The sequence below is a fragment of the Mixophyes fleayi genome, chromosome 5, assembly GCF_038048845.1.
Source record: "Mixophyes fleayi isolate aMixFle1 chromosome 5, aMixFle1.hap1, whole genome shotgun sequence".
NCBI lineage: Eukaryota > Metazoa > Chordata > Amphibia > Anura > Limnodynastidae > Mixophyes > Mixophyes fleayi.
The window spans coordinates 197682982-197700713 of NC_134406.1; the positions used below are offsets into that span (position 1 = coordinate 197682982).

Here is a 17732-nt window from a genome sequence, read left to right on the forward strand (position 1 = left end):
AGACTGGAAGGGCAGCGCCCCCTCTGGAGCAGACTGGAAGGGCAGCGTCCCCTCTGGAGCAGACTGGAAGGGCAGCGCCCCCTCTGGAGCAAACTGGAGCTCAGGAACAGAGACAGCGGCTGAAGACTCGGAACCGGACACAGTGGCAGGAGACTCGGAACCGGACACAGTGGCAGGAGACTCGGAACCGGACACAGTGGCAGGAGACTCGGAACCGGACACAGTGGCAGGAGACTCGGAACCGGACACAGTGGCAGGAGACTCGGAACCGGACACAGTGGCAGGAGACTCGGAACCGGACACAGTGGCAGGAGACTCGGAACCGGACACAGTGGCAGCAGGCTCCAAGCTGGAGGCAGATGATGTGACCTCAGAGCTGGAGGCAGATGATGTGACCTCAGAGCTGGAGGCAGATGATGTGACCTCAGAGCTGGAGGCAGATGATGTGACCTCAGAGCTGGAGGAAGAGGCTGGCACCTCGGCACGGGAGACAGAGGCTGGCACCTCGGCACGGGAGACAGAGGCTGGCACCTCGGCACGGGAGACAGAGGCTGGCACCTCGGCACGGGAGACAGAGGCTGGCACCTCGGCACGGGAGACAGAGGCTGGCACCTCGGCACGGGAGACAGAGGCTGGCACCTTGGCACGGGAGACAGAGGCTGGCACCTTGGCACGGGAGACAGAGGCTGGCACCTTGGCACGGGAGACAGAGGCTGGCACCTCGGCACGGGAGACAGAGGGAGTAGGTGCCTCAGGACAGGCGGCTGGAGCTGGCAGATTGGGTCTCTTCGCAGAGAACAGGAATGCTGGAGCATAAACAGATTTGGAGTGCCGAGAGGAAACACCAGGAGATTGTTCAATAAGCTGACGTGGTGTACGGACAGGACAGTCCTGCAAGAAATGTGCATTGCTGGCACGGTAGAGACACAGTTTGTTGGTTATTCTGCGCTGTCGCTCCACTTCGGTCAGATGGGGGCGTGGCCCACTTGTGAACCGGGCATTAGTTAAACTGCAGTTGTTAGTTAAATGCAAATTTGGCATGGTATTATAGCAAGGTGTTGGCGGCACAGATTCAGCAGCAGACAGAGTTGGCTGGGTCAAATCAGCAGTATTAGATTTCAGTGAAACAGTCTCTGATAGTCTCCTAAGTGGGTCCAAAAGCAAAGTGGAAAATTTAGCCAGCTGGGAGCGTAGCAATATAATGTCCATTTGTAAGGTTTGTAGCAGTGGTAATTCCATGATTGGTAAAACAGACATGTTGCAAAAGACAAATGAAAACTTGATTGCAGCAAAAAAAGTCCCAGAATAAAACAAAACTTTCACCTGACTCCAAAGCTGTATTTTGGGCTGGTTATACTGTCACGGATCTCAAACAGAAGTACAGCTAGGAGTCATGGATAGGTGAAAACACTCTGTGTTTATTTGCAGAGAGGTGTTAACAACAGGTAATAAGGAGCAGTGATAAATACCAGGTTCCAGCTGATGCAGAAAGTAGCATGAATGTCCAGAAACAATCAGGTAAGGACAACAGGAAATTACATCAGGATTGGACAACAGGAAAGGACAACACAGGATGGGACAACAATAACCAGCAATGACTGCTGGGAGGAAGAGGTATATATAAGGGGAATGAGACACACCCAGGTGCATGAGATAATTAGTGAACATACAGGTTAACTCCTTAAGCACAAGAATAATGCACAATAGCAGCACCTCTGGTGAAAAGAGGTACTGCTGGAACACAAAATAGAAATACAAATAATAGAATGACAAAAAGGCAGGAGCTGCCATGCAAAGCAGCATGTAATGCATACGCTGTAGGCAGATCATGACACATAGTTTGTAAAGAATGCCCTTACTCTGTTCAACGGCTCCTATTGGTGCAAACTTCTGCTTCTCTGCAAATACTACTCTTGCTTTATAAACTTGTGTGCCTTGCTAGAAATATAGAACACCTTTTTAAGATGGGGCACACAGCACAACCAAAGAGTAAATGTTGTGCTCCTCGTCCATTTTGGACAATGCAAATTCTCTTCAATGACTGCAGGAATAAGTGCACAGTGATTGCTCTGTGTATCAGTGTATTCTTCCTCATGCAGTCAATATATGAAGAGAACAGTAATTATTGTCAGGAATAAAGGTATTGGGGAGAGGGGAGGTGTGCTAGCAGAACATAGACTTCTCTTCCCTAAGGATGCTCCATTCTCAGATGAAGTTCTCACTTTACCTCATGGTTGATCCTGGTTAAATACCTGTTACTGTTATTGGATCAGTGAGATGCTCCCATTATTCTACTTTTATACCACCCATCACTTCTTTTTCCCCTCTTTTGTTCTTTTTTTCATGTCCCCTGGAGTCTCTCTTTTGAGATGTTTACTTCACTTCATATGGTTATTATCTTCTGTTTATTCTGCCATTTTGAAAAAATAAACAAATATAGAATTTAAAAAATTGAATCAATAAAGTCTAGAATGCCAATTGAAAATATTTTGCAAAATATGAAATCTTCAGCTAAATATATGGTTATTTAATTAATATAAACAGAAAAATATTAAATATGAATATATGCAAAAGTCAAAAAACAAAAATGAACAGCTAATATTCTAATTTGATTATATGTGTATGTTTTAAATTCCAGTCTTCATTTTCTTTTCTCATTTATTTTTACATAAATATTTTTACAATGCCTTTTTATTAGTAGATATACTCAATATGTATTCTCTCTGTGAAGATTCTCACAACTTTCTTAATATCATTTCATTCCAAAAAGTATTATAATGTAATAATGTTTTTATTTGTTTATTATTAACTTGCTTACAATACTTTATAGGATGTATAGAATTTATTTTCAGTTTGCACATAGAGTTACTTGCAATATTAATATTTGTCTGTTTGAATTTGCTAAAATATAGAGTCAATAATAGTAGTAGTAATAATAATAATAATAATAATAATAATAATAATAGTCCAAGTATTGCATTTATAGAATTAATACAATAAAAGAAGGTTAGTTTGGCTGCAGTAATATAATGTTTCTTCCACCAGCAGCATATTCAATTTAAATATCTAGTTTGTTTTTTTGCTTTTACTCATAGACGCATTTCTAACACAGATGTAAATGACACCACCATAAATGTAAATTATTTATACAATTCTTGAACAATTAAAATCAAATGGCAATGGGCATTTGCCAAAATACAGGCATGGTTCCTCTAATTTGTAAATGTTTGGTACATAGGTTAACATTATACCTTAAATATATGAAGTACCATTCAAAATTCAAACAAGTCGGGGTCAATCATGCCGGGGGGAGCTGACCTGAATGGCCGCTGATTCAAAGAGCTCCTCCAAGCTGCCTACAATTTCGACACAGCCATGCACCACAGTGACAACCGTATGGAGGGGTTCCTGGAACATTGTGGACCCCTCAATCTAGCAGCTGGGACCCTGGCAAGTATCTCTCGGTTCCTGACCGTGGCTCCATGACCGCTGGCTGTGAGCTGCGTACGCCCAGGAACCTGCACCCCAGCTCTCCCCCAGGAATTACACTAGAACATCAAGGGTGATCTAAACTATTGGAGACACCTTCTGACTGCACCATGAATCTACTCAGGACAGGCACAATGATTCCTGCTATGAATTGAAGCAGCGGGCGCCATCTTGCCCCCACTTAGCAAGGTCTCTAACCGAAGCGCTATCCCTGCATCGCCAAATGCTGTCTTCTTTCAGTCTCCAAATATGATGGGCAAAGAGGTGACTATCTAAGCCCCAGACTAAATAGCTGAATTCCACCCATCTGGTCTACTCAGTGAAGATTTCAGGTACTGAACACTGTACACAGAAACCACAGCATCTCCATAGACTGCATTCCACTACTTTAGCCTTACATATGTTAATGCTTCCTTACTAGGGGTTTGCTGTTTGGCCCATACAACATGGGCAGAGAGGGTGCTACATATACAGAGGCTCCAAGACTGTGACTAGTACATTGGCAGTGGCCTTTACAATTTTAAGAATTTCCTTGCAACGGTCTGCCACGTTTTTATAAGTTTTAAAACTTCCTCAGCAAGACATCATTTTGCAAGGACCTACCATATACTATGCTCACGATATACTCTTTTTACATTTTGCCCACTGGCATTGAAGTCTGGAGATCCTCCCTATTGTGGCAGACCTGACCAGCCCTCTCCGGGGTTGTCATCCTGGAACTGAATCCACATGGGCTGGGTACCGCAGTTCCTGCTAGATGGACCTCTCTTTTTCACTTGATTTCTCATAGGACTTGCTGCTGAGCCGAGGCCCTTTACCTTCCCCCCACCTGTCCTCTACATCCATGCTCCACAACCAGTGTGCTGTGGCATACCCGTGTGCCACTTGATGTTGCTAAGTGTGCAGCGGCGCAATGCTTCCAACAGGTGAAAAAGCACAAGATTTATGGCGGCACATGCATCATACTATGGTTAACTTGAAGACCTTGCCTTAAGGAAATAATTTCACCATTTGTCACATATGTTTTGCTTTGTTAATTATTTTAGTGAAATAAAGAGTTCATTATTATTATTATTATTTTTATTATTATTATTATTATGTTACGGGGGTAACACTTGAATGTATCGCATACGTGTGACGTTCCGGCAAGTGTGTTCCTTATCCCTCCACTGCTGTCGCTGCCATAGTTGCCAATTCCGTTTATAACCAGCAGAATTATTTTTTGGATTTTTTTTCCAAGTTGGGTTTTTTTTTTGCAGGTCGCGGGTTACAGGAGTTGCCCCTCATTTCTCCCACATATGTTCCTTTCCTAACTTCCTCTAACACTGTACCCAGAAGTCCTGCACTTCTCTCTACTTATCATTTCCTTGGGTATGGAGCTAGCACCGCCCCTTTCCTGTTACTAGCTGAAGTTATCTCGTTTTGGTGAGTTTATGTTCATATAACTTTCTCTCTTTTAACCACTGAACACTGACAACAACACTGGCAAGCAGCGTCTCTCTCTGTCCCCAGGATTAAAGTGCTAGCTCTTTGGAAAAAGGACGTATGCAGTCAATTCCTATTGAATGTTTCATATTGTGCAATGAAACTTGTGTACTTATCAAAGTTCACGTAAACAGGGCTCAGCCTGAAATAACCCACAAAGTGCATCATCATTTAGGCACTGTTAAAATAATCAACATAGAATATTATTGTTTTTGGGAACCATGTCTTTTACTTTATACTGCACAAATAATCTGGTATCCAGCTAATTAGAATGTATTGTATTTATGCTAGCTGTAGAATATGTAGAAGGGCCTTGACCAAGAACTTCGAGTTGCTCTGTCAAATATCGAGCCGAATATAAAACTATTGTGTTCATTAAAACAAGCACAAGTATCACAATAGTTGTAGTTAAAAGTTAATAATAATTATAGTTATAAGTTAGCATAGTTAATATTACTTCATAAGTAAAAAAAAAATATTAGCTGCAATGTTAAATTTATCACATAAAAAATAACAATTAAATGTAATTTCTGTTTATGCACTTTGCCTTTTTGTATATTTTTGTTTTTGGCGTGCCATGGAATTCTGGGCATGGCTTAGGTGTGCCGAGGTTGAGAAAAGGTTGCGGAGCACTGCTCTACATAACTAACTTCCCAGATAATGTGTTTTACTTGCAACCATGCATAAAGCAGTGAGAAGGGGGTGCAGAGACATGGCTGGAGAGCCACCATCTTCTCCACTGCATTCCCCCCAGGAGTACAAGGTGACCTTGAGCCTACATGTACCTCAATCCCCTCCACTAAAGCCAATTTCGCTGAACTACGTAATTTGATTGTGGTTCACACCAACTCTTCCTTGATGGCTCTCCAGAAAGCTACAGCAGACCTGAAAACAGATATAGTCACCCTCTCTAAAAGAACAAAGGTTCTAGAAAGCAAGGTGGACTCCATGCTTAAATTCCAAACTGATGCGGCACATGACCTTGACTATCACTGCAAGAGAATGTTTTCCTCAAGGATAAACTGGAGGACTTGGAAAATAGGGATCGCCGGAACAATCTGTGGCTATGCAATATCCCTGAGACAGTTGAACCCAAGAACCTGGAGCTCTGTTAGTAACTTATTTTTTTCCTTGCATCCTGCTTTGTCCAACCAAACCATTCAAATAAAGTGAGTACACAGGACATTGAGGCCCCATCTGATGGACTCTGTTTCCCTAGGGATGTTATTCTCTGGCTATTATCCTTAAAATTAAGGATTCTATCTCAACAGCAGTCAGAAATAATCCACATGTGCTATATGAAGGTAGCTGCATGCAGGTGTCTCAGGACCTTTCCCCCTTCATGATCGCTAAATGGCAAGACCTCAAAGATGTGGCTCATACTCTATGAGATAATGGATACAAATACTGATGGGATTTCCTTTTCACTGAGTGGTGGAGGTGGATGTGAAGGTGAAGGGCCGGCAGGTGGCCATACGGACCTACGATGTGGTCAAGCATTTGCTTCACCAGCTTAATCTATCACCTTCTGGCCGCGAGGCACAAGAGGGACCTCGCGGCTCAGAGTCATCTTGTCCTCCATGACCCTCACTTTCACCAGTGTCTGGAGAGGTCTTAGTGACAAAATTACCTCTGCCATTGCAAGTCTTATAATATTATGTTTTTTTCTTGTTTTATGAGTTGAATGTTTATTCTTATTAGTTACTAGATAAATGCAAAACTCTCTACACATTACACAATTACGTATAGGCCTTCAGGTGTGTTTCAGAATGTATGTTCTATTCTTTTCGTTGGATGGGCGATCCCTGAACCCTAATCCAACCCTTCCTGGCTTCTCGTCGATATTCCTCAGTGTACTACTCCTCTCAACCTGCCAAGAAAAATGGAGTTGCGATCCTGTTCCGTAACTCTGTACACTTCGTTTTATCTGAAGCAAAGCAACAACACAAGACGGACAATAGACATTATCACATATGTAAATAAATGTAGAATCCCCTCTGTAATTTTAGCATTTGACAATTAGAAGGCTTTTGACAGGCTCTCCTGGCCCTTTATGCTTCACACTGTTTGTTATCATGGGTTTGGGGGGCCTTTTTCACAGGTATTCAAGCGCTGTACCACCGATCCTCCTCGATGGTGCTTACTAACGGGATGACATCATCTACCTTTAAGTTGAGCAATGGAAAGCTGTCACACATTGCACTAGCTAAACTGTATTTTAGTCACTGATCTTACCTGTTTCCCTTGGTTCTCACACCCTGCATTCATTTGCTGGTCTGAACTGAGCATGCGGACCCCTGGGGGTAAATGTATCAATCTGCGGGTTCTTCAACACCCGCGTGTTCAGCCTCTTCCGCGATTAAATTTCAAGCGGCGCTGCATTGTAAAGGGAAGTTAACCCTTTACAATGCAGTGCCGCTTGAAATTTAATCGCGGAAGAGGCTGAACACGCGGGTGTTGAAGAACCCGCAGATTGATACATTTACCCCCTGGTCTTTTCAAAACTTCCTGCATTCTCTTGGTTGGCTAATTGCCCATCAGCTCTGTCTATTTAAAGCACCTGCTTCTTTACTAGTTGCCAGAACTTCAGGTCACCTTACCTGTTAGGTCGCTGTTCTCTCTATCTCCCATCTGCACATCGGTATCCTGTGTTACCTGTTCAATGATCAAGACCTGTGGTATTATTGCAAGAACCTCGTGCCTCATCATCAGTCTGTCCTCTACCTATTCGCTTTCCAGGGATCTCAGTGCATCAGTTCTCTGCAGTTCACCACCTCTCAGTTGGTATCCTGTATTACTTGTTCCACGATTAAGACCTGTGGTATTGTTGCAGGAACCTCTGCCTCATAATCAGTCCTGTACTCAGCTATTCGCTTTCTAAAGACCTCAACGATTTATTCACTGCTATTCACCTGAACCTCTGCATTTATCGTCCAGCAGTCCTGCTCCACTCCACGGTTCCATCTCACCCTGCTCTAATCCCCCTTAGAGGACCTCGACCTGCAGCTAGAGAGCAGGTAAGTCCATATTTCCTTGTGGGGATCCCTGGTGAATACCTGTCTATTGATAGAGACTCCACACCTCTCTGGGGGTAAGTTTATCTAGAGCGGGGCTTCGAAGCCTATTCCAAACTCAAGCTCCGTGACAAAAGCGACGTTGGATCTCCAAAGTGTCCATAAACACATCAGTTAGGGAAAATGATTACAAAGTTTACACCAGGTGGTATATGGTACTTACCAAACTGAACAGAATTTACCCAGGTACGTTGGACCTTTGCTGGAGAGATTGTGGGGCTGAGGGGACTATCTATCACACATGGTGGCAATGCCCCCTGGTTGCCAATCTTTGGCTACAAGTGTCTATGCTCCTTACCCAAATCTTGGTCTTTGAAATTACCCCTGACCCTCTGGTCATGTTGCTCAGCTCCTCAATAAAATAAATTTCCAAACATAGCAACAAATTGATACAGCATGTTTGTGCTGCAAAACGTATGCAGATTGCTAAAGACTGGAAGCCCTCCTGGCCTTCAAGTAATTGTACACAGGTATGGTATATAGTATAGATGGAATACATCACAAGCCTCCTTCAGGACAAAATTGCTAATTTCCACAGAGTATGGGACCCCAGTACTCCTTTCATCATCCTCCAATGCACGGAACTCAATAAGCCTCTACACTCCTGTCTCCTTCTTTGATGCTGGAGAGGGACGGTGTGGGCCACATCCCTTCCCAGAAGCTCTTTTACTATCTCCTTTTTTTCTCTCCTCCTTTCCCCCACTCCAGCTTACCCTCCTTTCCCAACCCTTACCAATGCCCCGTCTCCCCCTCCCCTTCCCCTGTACCACTCTTCCCCACCCCTTAAACAGAAAATCCCGACAACATGCAGCCTTTTGAGAGCTCACCTCCAGAATTTTTTGGGCACCTCAGGTTAAAACCAACAGGATGACCTTGATGTTACTGCCTTTATTTTTGTAGTTTAGGTTGCCTTTTTGAATATGTACGCTTCCTAATGTAAAGCCTAATTGTCCCCTATTTCTTTTCTGTATCATATCTCATTCCAGCCTTCTACCAAATTTGGAGTCATCTATACCAATGCACATGCACACACAATAATGTTAACAGTTATCCTAATAATACTGTATAGAAAAATATCTGTTTATTACAGCGATACTGGTCTTCAAACCATGGACCATTTTAAGTATAAAACTATCAGTATACATTAAGTTGAGTATATTTACCATACTGCGGGTTTGAAAAAGTGGAGATGTTGCCTATACCAACCAATCAGATTCTAGCTTCATTTATTTAGTACCTTCTACAACATGACAGCTAGAATCTGATTGGTTGCTATAGGCAACATCTCCACTTTTTCAAACCCGCAGTTTAGTAAATCTAGCCCTAAGTGTGGGGTGTTATCCAAAATGATCTATGTATCTGTCAATTAATAGCATAATTCTACAGAGGTTAGCAAGCAATTAACAAATTATAAGACTGAAATTATGAATGACACGTGTGTAGCATTATATGATTTTTACGTTGGGAAAGGAAATAATCTGCTTGGCTTTTAGATACCATTATGTTTTAAACAATAGTTTATTTGTGATGTGGTGTGAAAGTTTGACTCAAAAGGTAGTTTCTTCTACAAGACCATTTAATCTGTACTTTATGCAACTTGCCAAACATGAATGGGGGGTTCATTTGTTCAGCTTATATACATACTGTAGTGTATTTGGCATTCAGAAGTATTATGACGGAGGAATTTGGTAACAACAATATTTTCCTTTTGAGAACAACAAATATGGTACTAAATATAATATAATAAAGCATCAAGAAACCATGAAAGTTACATTTGAAAATACTTTTAATATGACATTTCATTTTCAAGCATAAAATAAATACAGCGGTCATCCTCCAACATTCATGATAGCGGTATGCTTTTAAAATGGTAAAACTAGCAATATTATTATTTTATAATGTTTTAATAATTTGTTTTTACATTTTATATCATTGTCTTTCTTTAGGTATATCTCCACTTTACACTGTTGCTGTAATGTATGGGGGATCTTTAGTTATCATCATTGCAATCATCTCCATAGCAGTTATATGTGTTAAAAGGTAAGTGCTGTAATACCTGGCAATATCAGAGTGATAACAAACTGATATACTTCCTAAAAATGTAATGCTTATTTCACACTCACCTGAATGGTGTTATTAAAGTTGACTTTGCAAATGTACCCAACTAATTTGTTGACCCTAGGCACTTTGCTTATGAACTAACATTTACCGTACATATGAGTTCAAATTTGTATTGTTGTTAAAAAGGTTTCCCAACACTAGTCCCAGCCTCTGTGGGAAAGGTTTCTGCTAGGCCCATATAGGTATAACCATGCCCACTTCTCTACTATACACTGAAGTTCCAGTTTTAAGTTCAAGCATCTTCCCATGTGAAAGCTGTGCTTCATTAAGAGACCATATAGAAGAATAAGGAAAGCAATACCAATGGTATAATGAGATGTAGAGTCTGTACTTACTGATTAAATAAACTATAGGCCTCATACTGAATTAGGAGCAAAGCAATAAAGAAGCAGATTTGCATCTACAAACCATGTTACAGTGCAAGGGGTTCAAATTGATTTTTTTTTTCTGCACGCAAGGAAAATACTATAACACACAAATACTTGGTAGCATTATTTTAACACTGAAATTTAAAATTGATCTAGGACATGTTTCATCCCAACAATAAATCTATCCCCACCTTTTAAATTTACCTTCTCCTCCAATGCAACATAGTTTTGCCAAGTAGCAAATTTTCCCTTTTTTTTGGTTTGCTTCTAACTTATTATCAGGCCCTATGTGTTTTGAAAGTTTGCTTCCTAAAGGATTGGTAGCGTACTTATTTGCCTGGTGTTCTATGGAGGGAATGGACATTTGGATCTCTTGTCAAAGCCAAGAATCTATGATTCACTGTCCAAATGATGGGGATATGCACTACCCTGCTGGTCCAGCAGGTGAGAGAAACTATATCTCCAACACAGAGGTCTTAAAGGTACCTCTAGGTATAATGCATAAGGGATTTTCTGCTAGAGAAGTTGGTGTACCATGATTTCCTGTGGTGTATATAGGAATATTATAGTATTGTTACTTCCTGACTGAGGGAAATTGCAAAAATAAAATGAACATGTTTAGTTGTATATCTAGGTTTGTTGTCTTTGCTAATGCTGATGAGGGTGATGATGTAAATATCAATCATTCATTTTTGGACTGAAGCTCCGCTTGTCAGTTGTGAAGTGCAAGCTGTAAGTTCACAGGCATTGTAACTCAATATTCATAATATCTCCATATGAAAATTGCAAACCAACGATGGCTATGGCTACCAACCATCAATGCAGGAAGTATTATACAGAAAGAAGAAGTTCAATAGTACAAATCTTGGCATACTCTTCCTAAATATACAAATAGCAAAATTGAACCAAGATGGCAACTACCTTGTATTTTTCACGTAAAATTGTACTTGATTTATATGCTGTTTTTTTTTACCAATTTTCAGCAGCCACTCTCCAAATCTGTTTGTATTCTGGTTCATGTCACAACAGATATGTGGTTGAGTGAGTATGGCCAGGATCAGTGTACATCTTTCACTACTCACTGAGTCCAAAAAAGGGACAAGCTACAGGATCTCACTTGTCACCAGGGCCATAGCTAGGGCTGTGCGATATGGGCGACCGCCCAGGGCACAGCATTAAAGGGAGGCGCAGTTTATGGATATTTTAGGTTCATTCGGTTAAAATTGAGGGCTAGGGGCTGGCATTTTTCTTTCTCATCCCAGGTGCTAAAAGTTATGGCTCTACCTGTCACCAACAATGTCAAGGAAGATCTTTTAAGGAAAGAAGATCCATTTCAATAAATCATATTGTGTAAAATATGTTCTTACCATGTTACAAAGACAAAAAAATGTGCCACTACATCAACTCAAATCTGATCTTCAATCTAAATGTTCTTATACTGGGGCTATGCTGTAAAGACTGCATTAGCAAAGGAAAGCCATCAATGTCACATCCAAAATTTGTGAGAAATTTATGTTTGCACCCAAGACAATAGAAAATGATGGAGGACATTTATAAACTAACACACATCTTTGATGAGGCATCCAAGATTGTTATCAAGGATGATTGTGGCTTTAGTGACATTTTACCCATTCTTTTTTTGCTAGAGTTAAGTTTATACAGCAGTATAATGAGCTGCTGCTCTATGCGAATCAACAATCAAACTGCAATGATTGGTCAGATATGTTTTGATAATAAGAGTTAAGTGAAAATTGATAAGGATAAATCACAGATAGATAATGATGTTGTATGTGAGAAAGAAATAGCAGCCATGACACACATTTACGCTAATATGCCTTTAAGCGCACAAGCATGTAGAAATGATCAAGAAAAAGGCAATTATTTAATCAGAACTTTTTGTTGGATCCAAGTTATAAGCATTAAATTAGAACATGTTATGCCACATCAGAAAGGGAGTCTGTGATTTTGCATTATCCTGAGACATACAAAGTTTTGAAGAAAGACAAGAAAGGGAAATGTGTCAGAGGAAAAAATGCATCTGCGTAATCACAACAACGTTACGATAATGAACATAATAATGACAGTCACCATGCTGTAAACAGCTGTCTCCCAGGGAAAAAGAAAATCTGTCAACACCAATGCGAAAAAACCTTTATTGATGGGAATTATGTAGAATCTGGCAAGCCACCTAATCCTGCAAGTTATGGTCAGAAAATGGTAGAAGCAGACATAAATTGCTCTATAGTACTTTTACCTAATTGCTATCCTTTCAAATCCTGACAGAAGAAGCTTCATCACTGGCTACAATTATTGAAATTTGCCTTAGAAAATCTGTCCTGTCTAGTGTATTATCTGAATGTGTATTCAGTGATCCTGGTAAAATAGTCACAGAAAGTGCAGTCAAATGTCACCTAAAAATGTGGAATATATTAAATTAATAAAAATGAATTAAAAATATATCGTTCAGAAATTCACACTCCAGCACAAAGTTTTAAAGAAAAAGTGCAAGTATATTTTGAAAAGATTTCCTGTGCAAAAAAATTGATGTGTGGCCCCTGATTTTTTACTCTACTACTTTCTGCTTGCATCTAAGGTGTGTCCTTCGGGGGTGGCAGGTGCTTTTAGAAAGTTTTAACTAGTTAATTTTCTTCCCCTATATACAAATGTTATTTTCAGTTTGAGATGCTAACAAAAGTTATCAAATTTGGAAAAGATGTAAAGAGTGCAGAACCATGATTGTTTATTTAATCCAGGAGACCATAAACTATATATATGTATATATTTTAAGTTGGTTTATGGATTTCAATGAGGCTTACTTGGTGAGCGCATAGAAGCACATACAAACTATTTGCTGAAACAGAGACATTTCTTTTATTTAGTGATATATTTGTGTTTCAAATCTTCTCTTCTGAGTTCAAGCAATTTTAACCCTTGGTAACTGTAGAACATACTCATGTATATGTATTCATTTTTGTTTTTATTTGTTTTCCCTTTTTAGATAGTGTCAGATTTATATGTTTTTGTTTATAAATATTAAACCTGTGACATGGATTATTTATCAGACATGCCTTAATTTTAGGAAGTAATTTCTTGAAGACCCTAGAAGTTGTATCACCAAATTTTTATGTATTTGGAACAAAATAAATTGTAAACTAAACTATAAATGTCATAAAACACTAATATCTAGTACATTTTTTTCAAACCTTCAGAAACCATATTACAAACCTTGTAACCCCTAATTAATTTTAAAAACCATCCCAAATCAAACATTAAGCCATAAACCATAAAAAGAACACTCACACCCCGCCCCAAATTAGTGACATAACTCTAAAAACAGAGACCGTTGACTGCTGTTGTCATGAACAAATTAGGACTATGGACCTCCAGTATTGGAGCCTAAAGTTTCATGTGTCCTAATGAATTCATTCAGAACACTTTGCTGCTTTGACTAACATTCTATAGCCTGGAATCATTCAGGATAAGTAAAGTGCATGAGTTCTGTCTGAATGTGTAGCAGCATAGTTAGATCTTGCTCCCCAAATACACTCTTTTATAATAGACACAGCAAACAAGCAGCCACAGGTATATTAGACAATCTGCTATGTTGCTAGAAGGGGATGGAAAATTACTGTGATTACCATTTGCAATTGCTTCCTAGTGCCTGGGAGTTGGTTGGCGCAGAAGCCACCATTTACACAGCTTTGGCAGAAGTTATCACAGCAGGTTGTGTACATTTGTATCTGGCCCTGATGCCCTCTTCAGTGGCTCCTTCCCTTCTGCTATGGGCTTCCCTGCTCCTGGCACCACCAGCATGCACAGTGGGGACTTTCCCATTGAAGGCACGAACCTCTTGAGGTATTGCTGAGAGGCAAAGTGCCAACATGCCCAGTCACTGCTCAGATAGCAAGTAACAGTCATTACATAATTTATGGAGCCTTCTCTTGGCAGTGTGAACAACCAGAAACAATCATGAACAGAACTCTGGGCTATCCACGTCTGTATAATATGCTTTAAGCATTGGAGCCTAAATATTCAGGCTCATTTGGGACACATTGACATGAAACCTAGGAAGGAGACAAAGTTTTCAATCAGACTGCTGCAGTATCTGTGTGTACCTGGGCACTACTACTAACATCCAGTGATACAGTGGCAGTGGAAATAGCAAGAGCATGCAAAATCAGGCAAGTGCTGCTAGTGCTGTGTTTGTCAGATATCTAGACATGGGATCGCCATGTGAATTGATTCATCATCACAGGATGGGTGGTGAAGTCTCCTGACTGTTGCAAAAAGTTCACGGTACTCTCTGCCTTAACTATTGTCATCAAAAACAGAACTACAAGCAGGGCATGTAAAGGTAACATTGTCTACTAGAACATGAATAGCAAGAATCCATTGTTTACAAAGGTGTCAAATTATTATAGCTATAAGAGAAATGGTTACCGATAGTAAAACCAATGTGCAGAAGTTAAATAGTATTTATTTCTGTAGCAGATCGTCACAAGAGAAGAAGAAGAAATCTAAAATTCATATTGTAGTTTGTAGTGAAATTAGACTTTAAATTAATTTTTATCCAATCAAGACCTTAGTATTTCTTTGAAAGTGAAGTTAAGAAGGTATACACTTTGTATAGCTAATCAGGATATTCTTAATATTTAGTGATCTTTCCATACAATATATATTTATTCTACAATACAAAACACTAAAAATAATGTATTATACAGTAGCACAACACGTATTAAACCAGATAAATGGATATACCAATACAACTGCAGGATTTCAATGTTTATAGTATATAATAGGAGTCCTCTATCAGTCTGCAGATTTTTAAATAGTTCACTCCAAGATCCCAGTAGTTAGTGTGTTCTCCTGGAATTCACCACTTTTGACCACTATAGTAAAGTGTGTAAGAATAAATGTCTTTTTTCTGTGGCCTTTGGAATTCACAATTCACCTTATATTAGCTCAGATATTTTTATGTGTTGTGTGACAGAAGCACTTGGAAAGTAGTAAATGCCAGTTGTTTAAGTTCTGAATTTCTGTCATTTGTGTTTTAAAAACCCCATGGAGATTGTTTGTGTGAGTGAAAAAGCTTTGCAAAGAGTGTGTTCGGCTGTAGGAATTGCCGGTATATGGGTCCCTGGGGTACAAATGGAGAGAGAAGGATGGGCTTCATTCATAAGTCCCATTTCAGGTTTTCCAACCAGCTAGCTAGTAATCATGAGGTGCTGTTAAAAGGCTGCTAGGCAGTTCATTCAGTCTCTCAATACTTGGGGAGGAGGTCAGATGGCTCCTGGGAGATACTGCATTTTGTGATCTGTATATTTTGCTGTTTTGTAGGTGTGTGGGACACTAGGACCCTCACTTCAGTGAGGGAGTTCCTATGTGTTAAGCTAGAAACCAAACAGGCTAAGACTTTTGTTTATGTTTTGTTTATTTTCATGCTAATGAATAAAACTAGATGAGGCTATTTAAACCAAAGCACTAGACTGGTGTGACATATTTGGCTGATTGCGTATAATGTGCAGCCGTCTACCCCAGGAGACGATACCCCTAACCCGATCTTATCTCAGTTGTTATAGTTTAAGGTTATATCAAATATATACATTTTTATTTATACATGCTTTTCAAATTAAAACAAAATATGTTGTATAAACCATTTATTCTCCATTTAGGAAATGGAAGCACAAGAGCAAAGAGACTATACCACCAACTACCAGTTCAACATATAATGTTGAATATCAGGTAAAACTACACATTTCAATGCTTCTACATATACCGATGAAATCACAGCTATATTTTAACTTTTTACAGTAAATTAAGCATATTTATATTCTTATTACTCAAGTATTAATTGTGCTTGATTTCAGATATATACTGACGTAGTTTTTTTTTAAAATATATGTATTGTATTAACAGTGACATATTGAATGTTGAGAATTTATTAGGGTCTTTAACCCTAGTCTCAAATTATTTCTGCTTGATTTGTAATCATGGTTATCCCATCAGCATCAACAGACAGACCACTTTGCACAATACATTTTGCTTCAATTTAGGAAAATGATTAAAGCCCCTGAATATCTTTTCATAACCTTTAATGTATGTCAATGTTGCTACTACTTGCTGTGGAGAAATGTCACAGACATTGTCCCAATATGCAAAAAAATGCAATTTTGAGCTACAGTGGCAAGGTGACTGATTTTGGTCCATAAAATGTTGCTTTTGTTATTAGTAAATAAAATTTCATAAGTTGTGTATTTTACTCTGACAAGTCTTATTTTGTTTATTTCAGCCTAGAAGCGGCACAATGTATGGAGAGCACATTTATGCCAACTTAAGTGAACTTAAGTCATAAGAAGATGGACATGGTCAACAAATTGTTGTATAGTTGGATTTGCAGCTATTCTAAGTTGTCTTGCCTCAATATATTCAAAAGCTCAGTTTATCTTAAATTACTTTAATTTAATAGATCTTTAGAAAACACATCTTAGCATTATGGATATAAACATCTGGAATATCAATTGGTGTTTGCCAAATTGTGGCTATGTGATTTCTTTGCCTGTGATCCACTGCCAGTTACTTGCATACATATCTAAAGTGTAACTTTGGTCAGGTGTTTTTCTGCTACTGTCATTTGATGTATTTGACTCTAACAACTAGTTGTGGCTGAGATTCTGCCTTTTAAAGGCCTGATTAAATGCCTGGAGCTGAAATAAGTGTGTAGTTTTTTTTTTATTTATTATTTTGTGCTGCAGACGATTTTGAATCATTTTCTAGTATACCTGAAAGACTTAGTAAAAAGGACATATGACTAGAGGGTGCTATACTATTGTAACAAAGATTAAGCCACCTCGTATCCCCTTTCGTGAGCATAACAGCTGTGCTTGTTACCATATTTGTATATATTGCCATGTGGGGCATATGTTTTAAATGTTTCACCATCTAATTGTAGCATAAAGGAGCTACAGTCACCTGGGCAAAACTATAGTCACCTCATACAAAGCCAACCAGCGACTTGAAATATAAGCACTGGCTACTTCCACTTCCGTTCGGAGCATGACTTTACCCTAAACACCACTAAGGGTTAAACTGGGAGGCAATTCTTTATCCAAATGATTATATGCTTTTGCCTGGTATAGGGTGTCCACTGTTGTACACTTATCTGAAGACTGTACAGAGCAGGCTACAACAGGGAGTT

At 39.5% G+C, this 17732-nt stretch overlaps 1 protein-coding gene across 1 annotated transcript in view; it reads left to right on the forward strand.

Annotated features, from left to right (window-relative positions):
* Window positions 1–17232, forward strand: part of CD226 (CD226 molecule) — a 37104-nt gene extending 19872 nt beyond the window's left edge. The window contains exons 4-6 of the mRNA XM_075211342.1: window positions 9995–10088; window positions 16210–16279; window positions 16827–17232. Of these exons, the coding sequence (XP_075067443.1) occupies window positions 9995–10088; window positions 16210–16279; window positions 16827–16889 (227 nt within the window). The 3' untranslated portion in view covers window positions 16890–17232. The remainder of the gene's footprint in view (window positions 1–9994; window positions 10089–16209; window positions 16280–16826) is intronic.
* The last annotated feature ends 500 nt before the right edge of the window (window positions 17233–17732 follow it).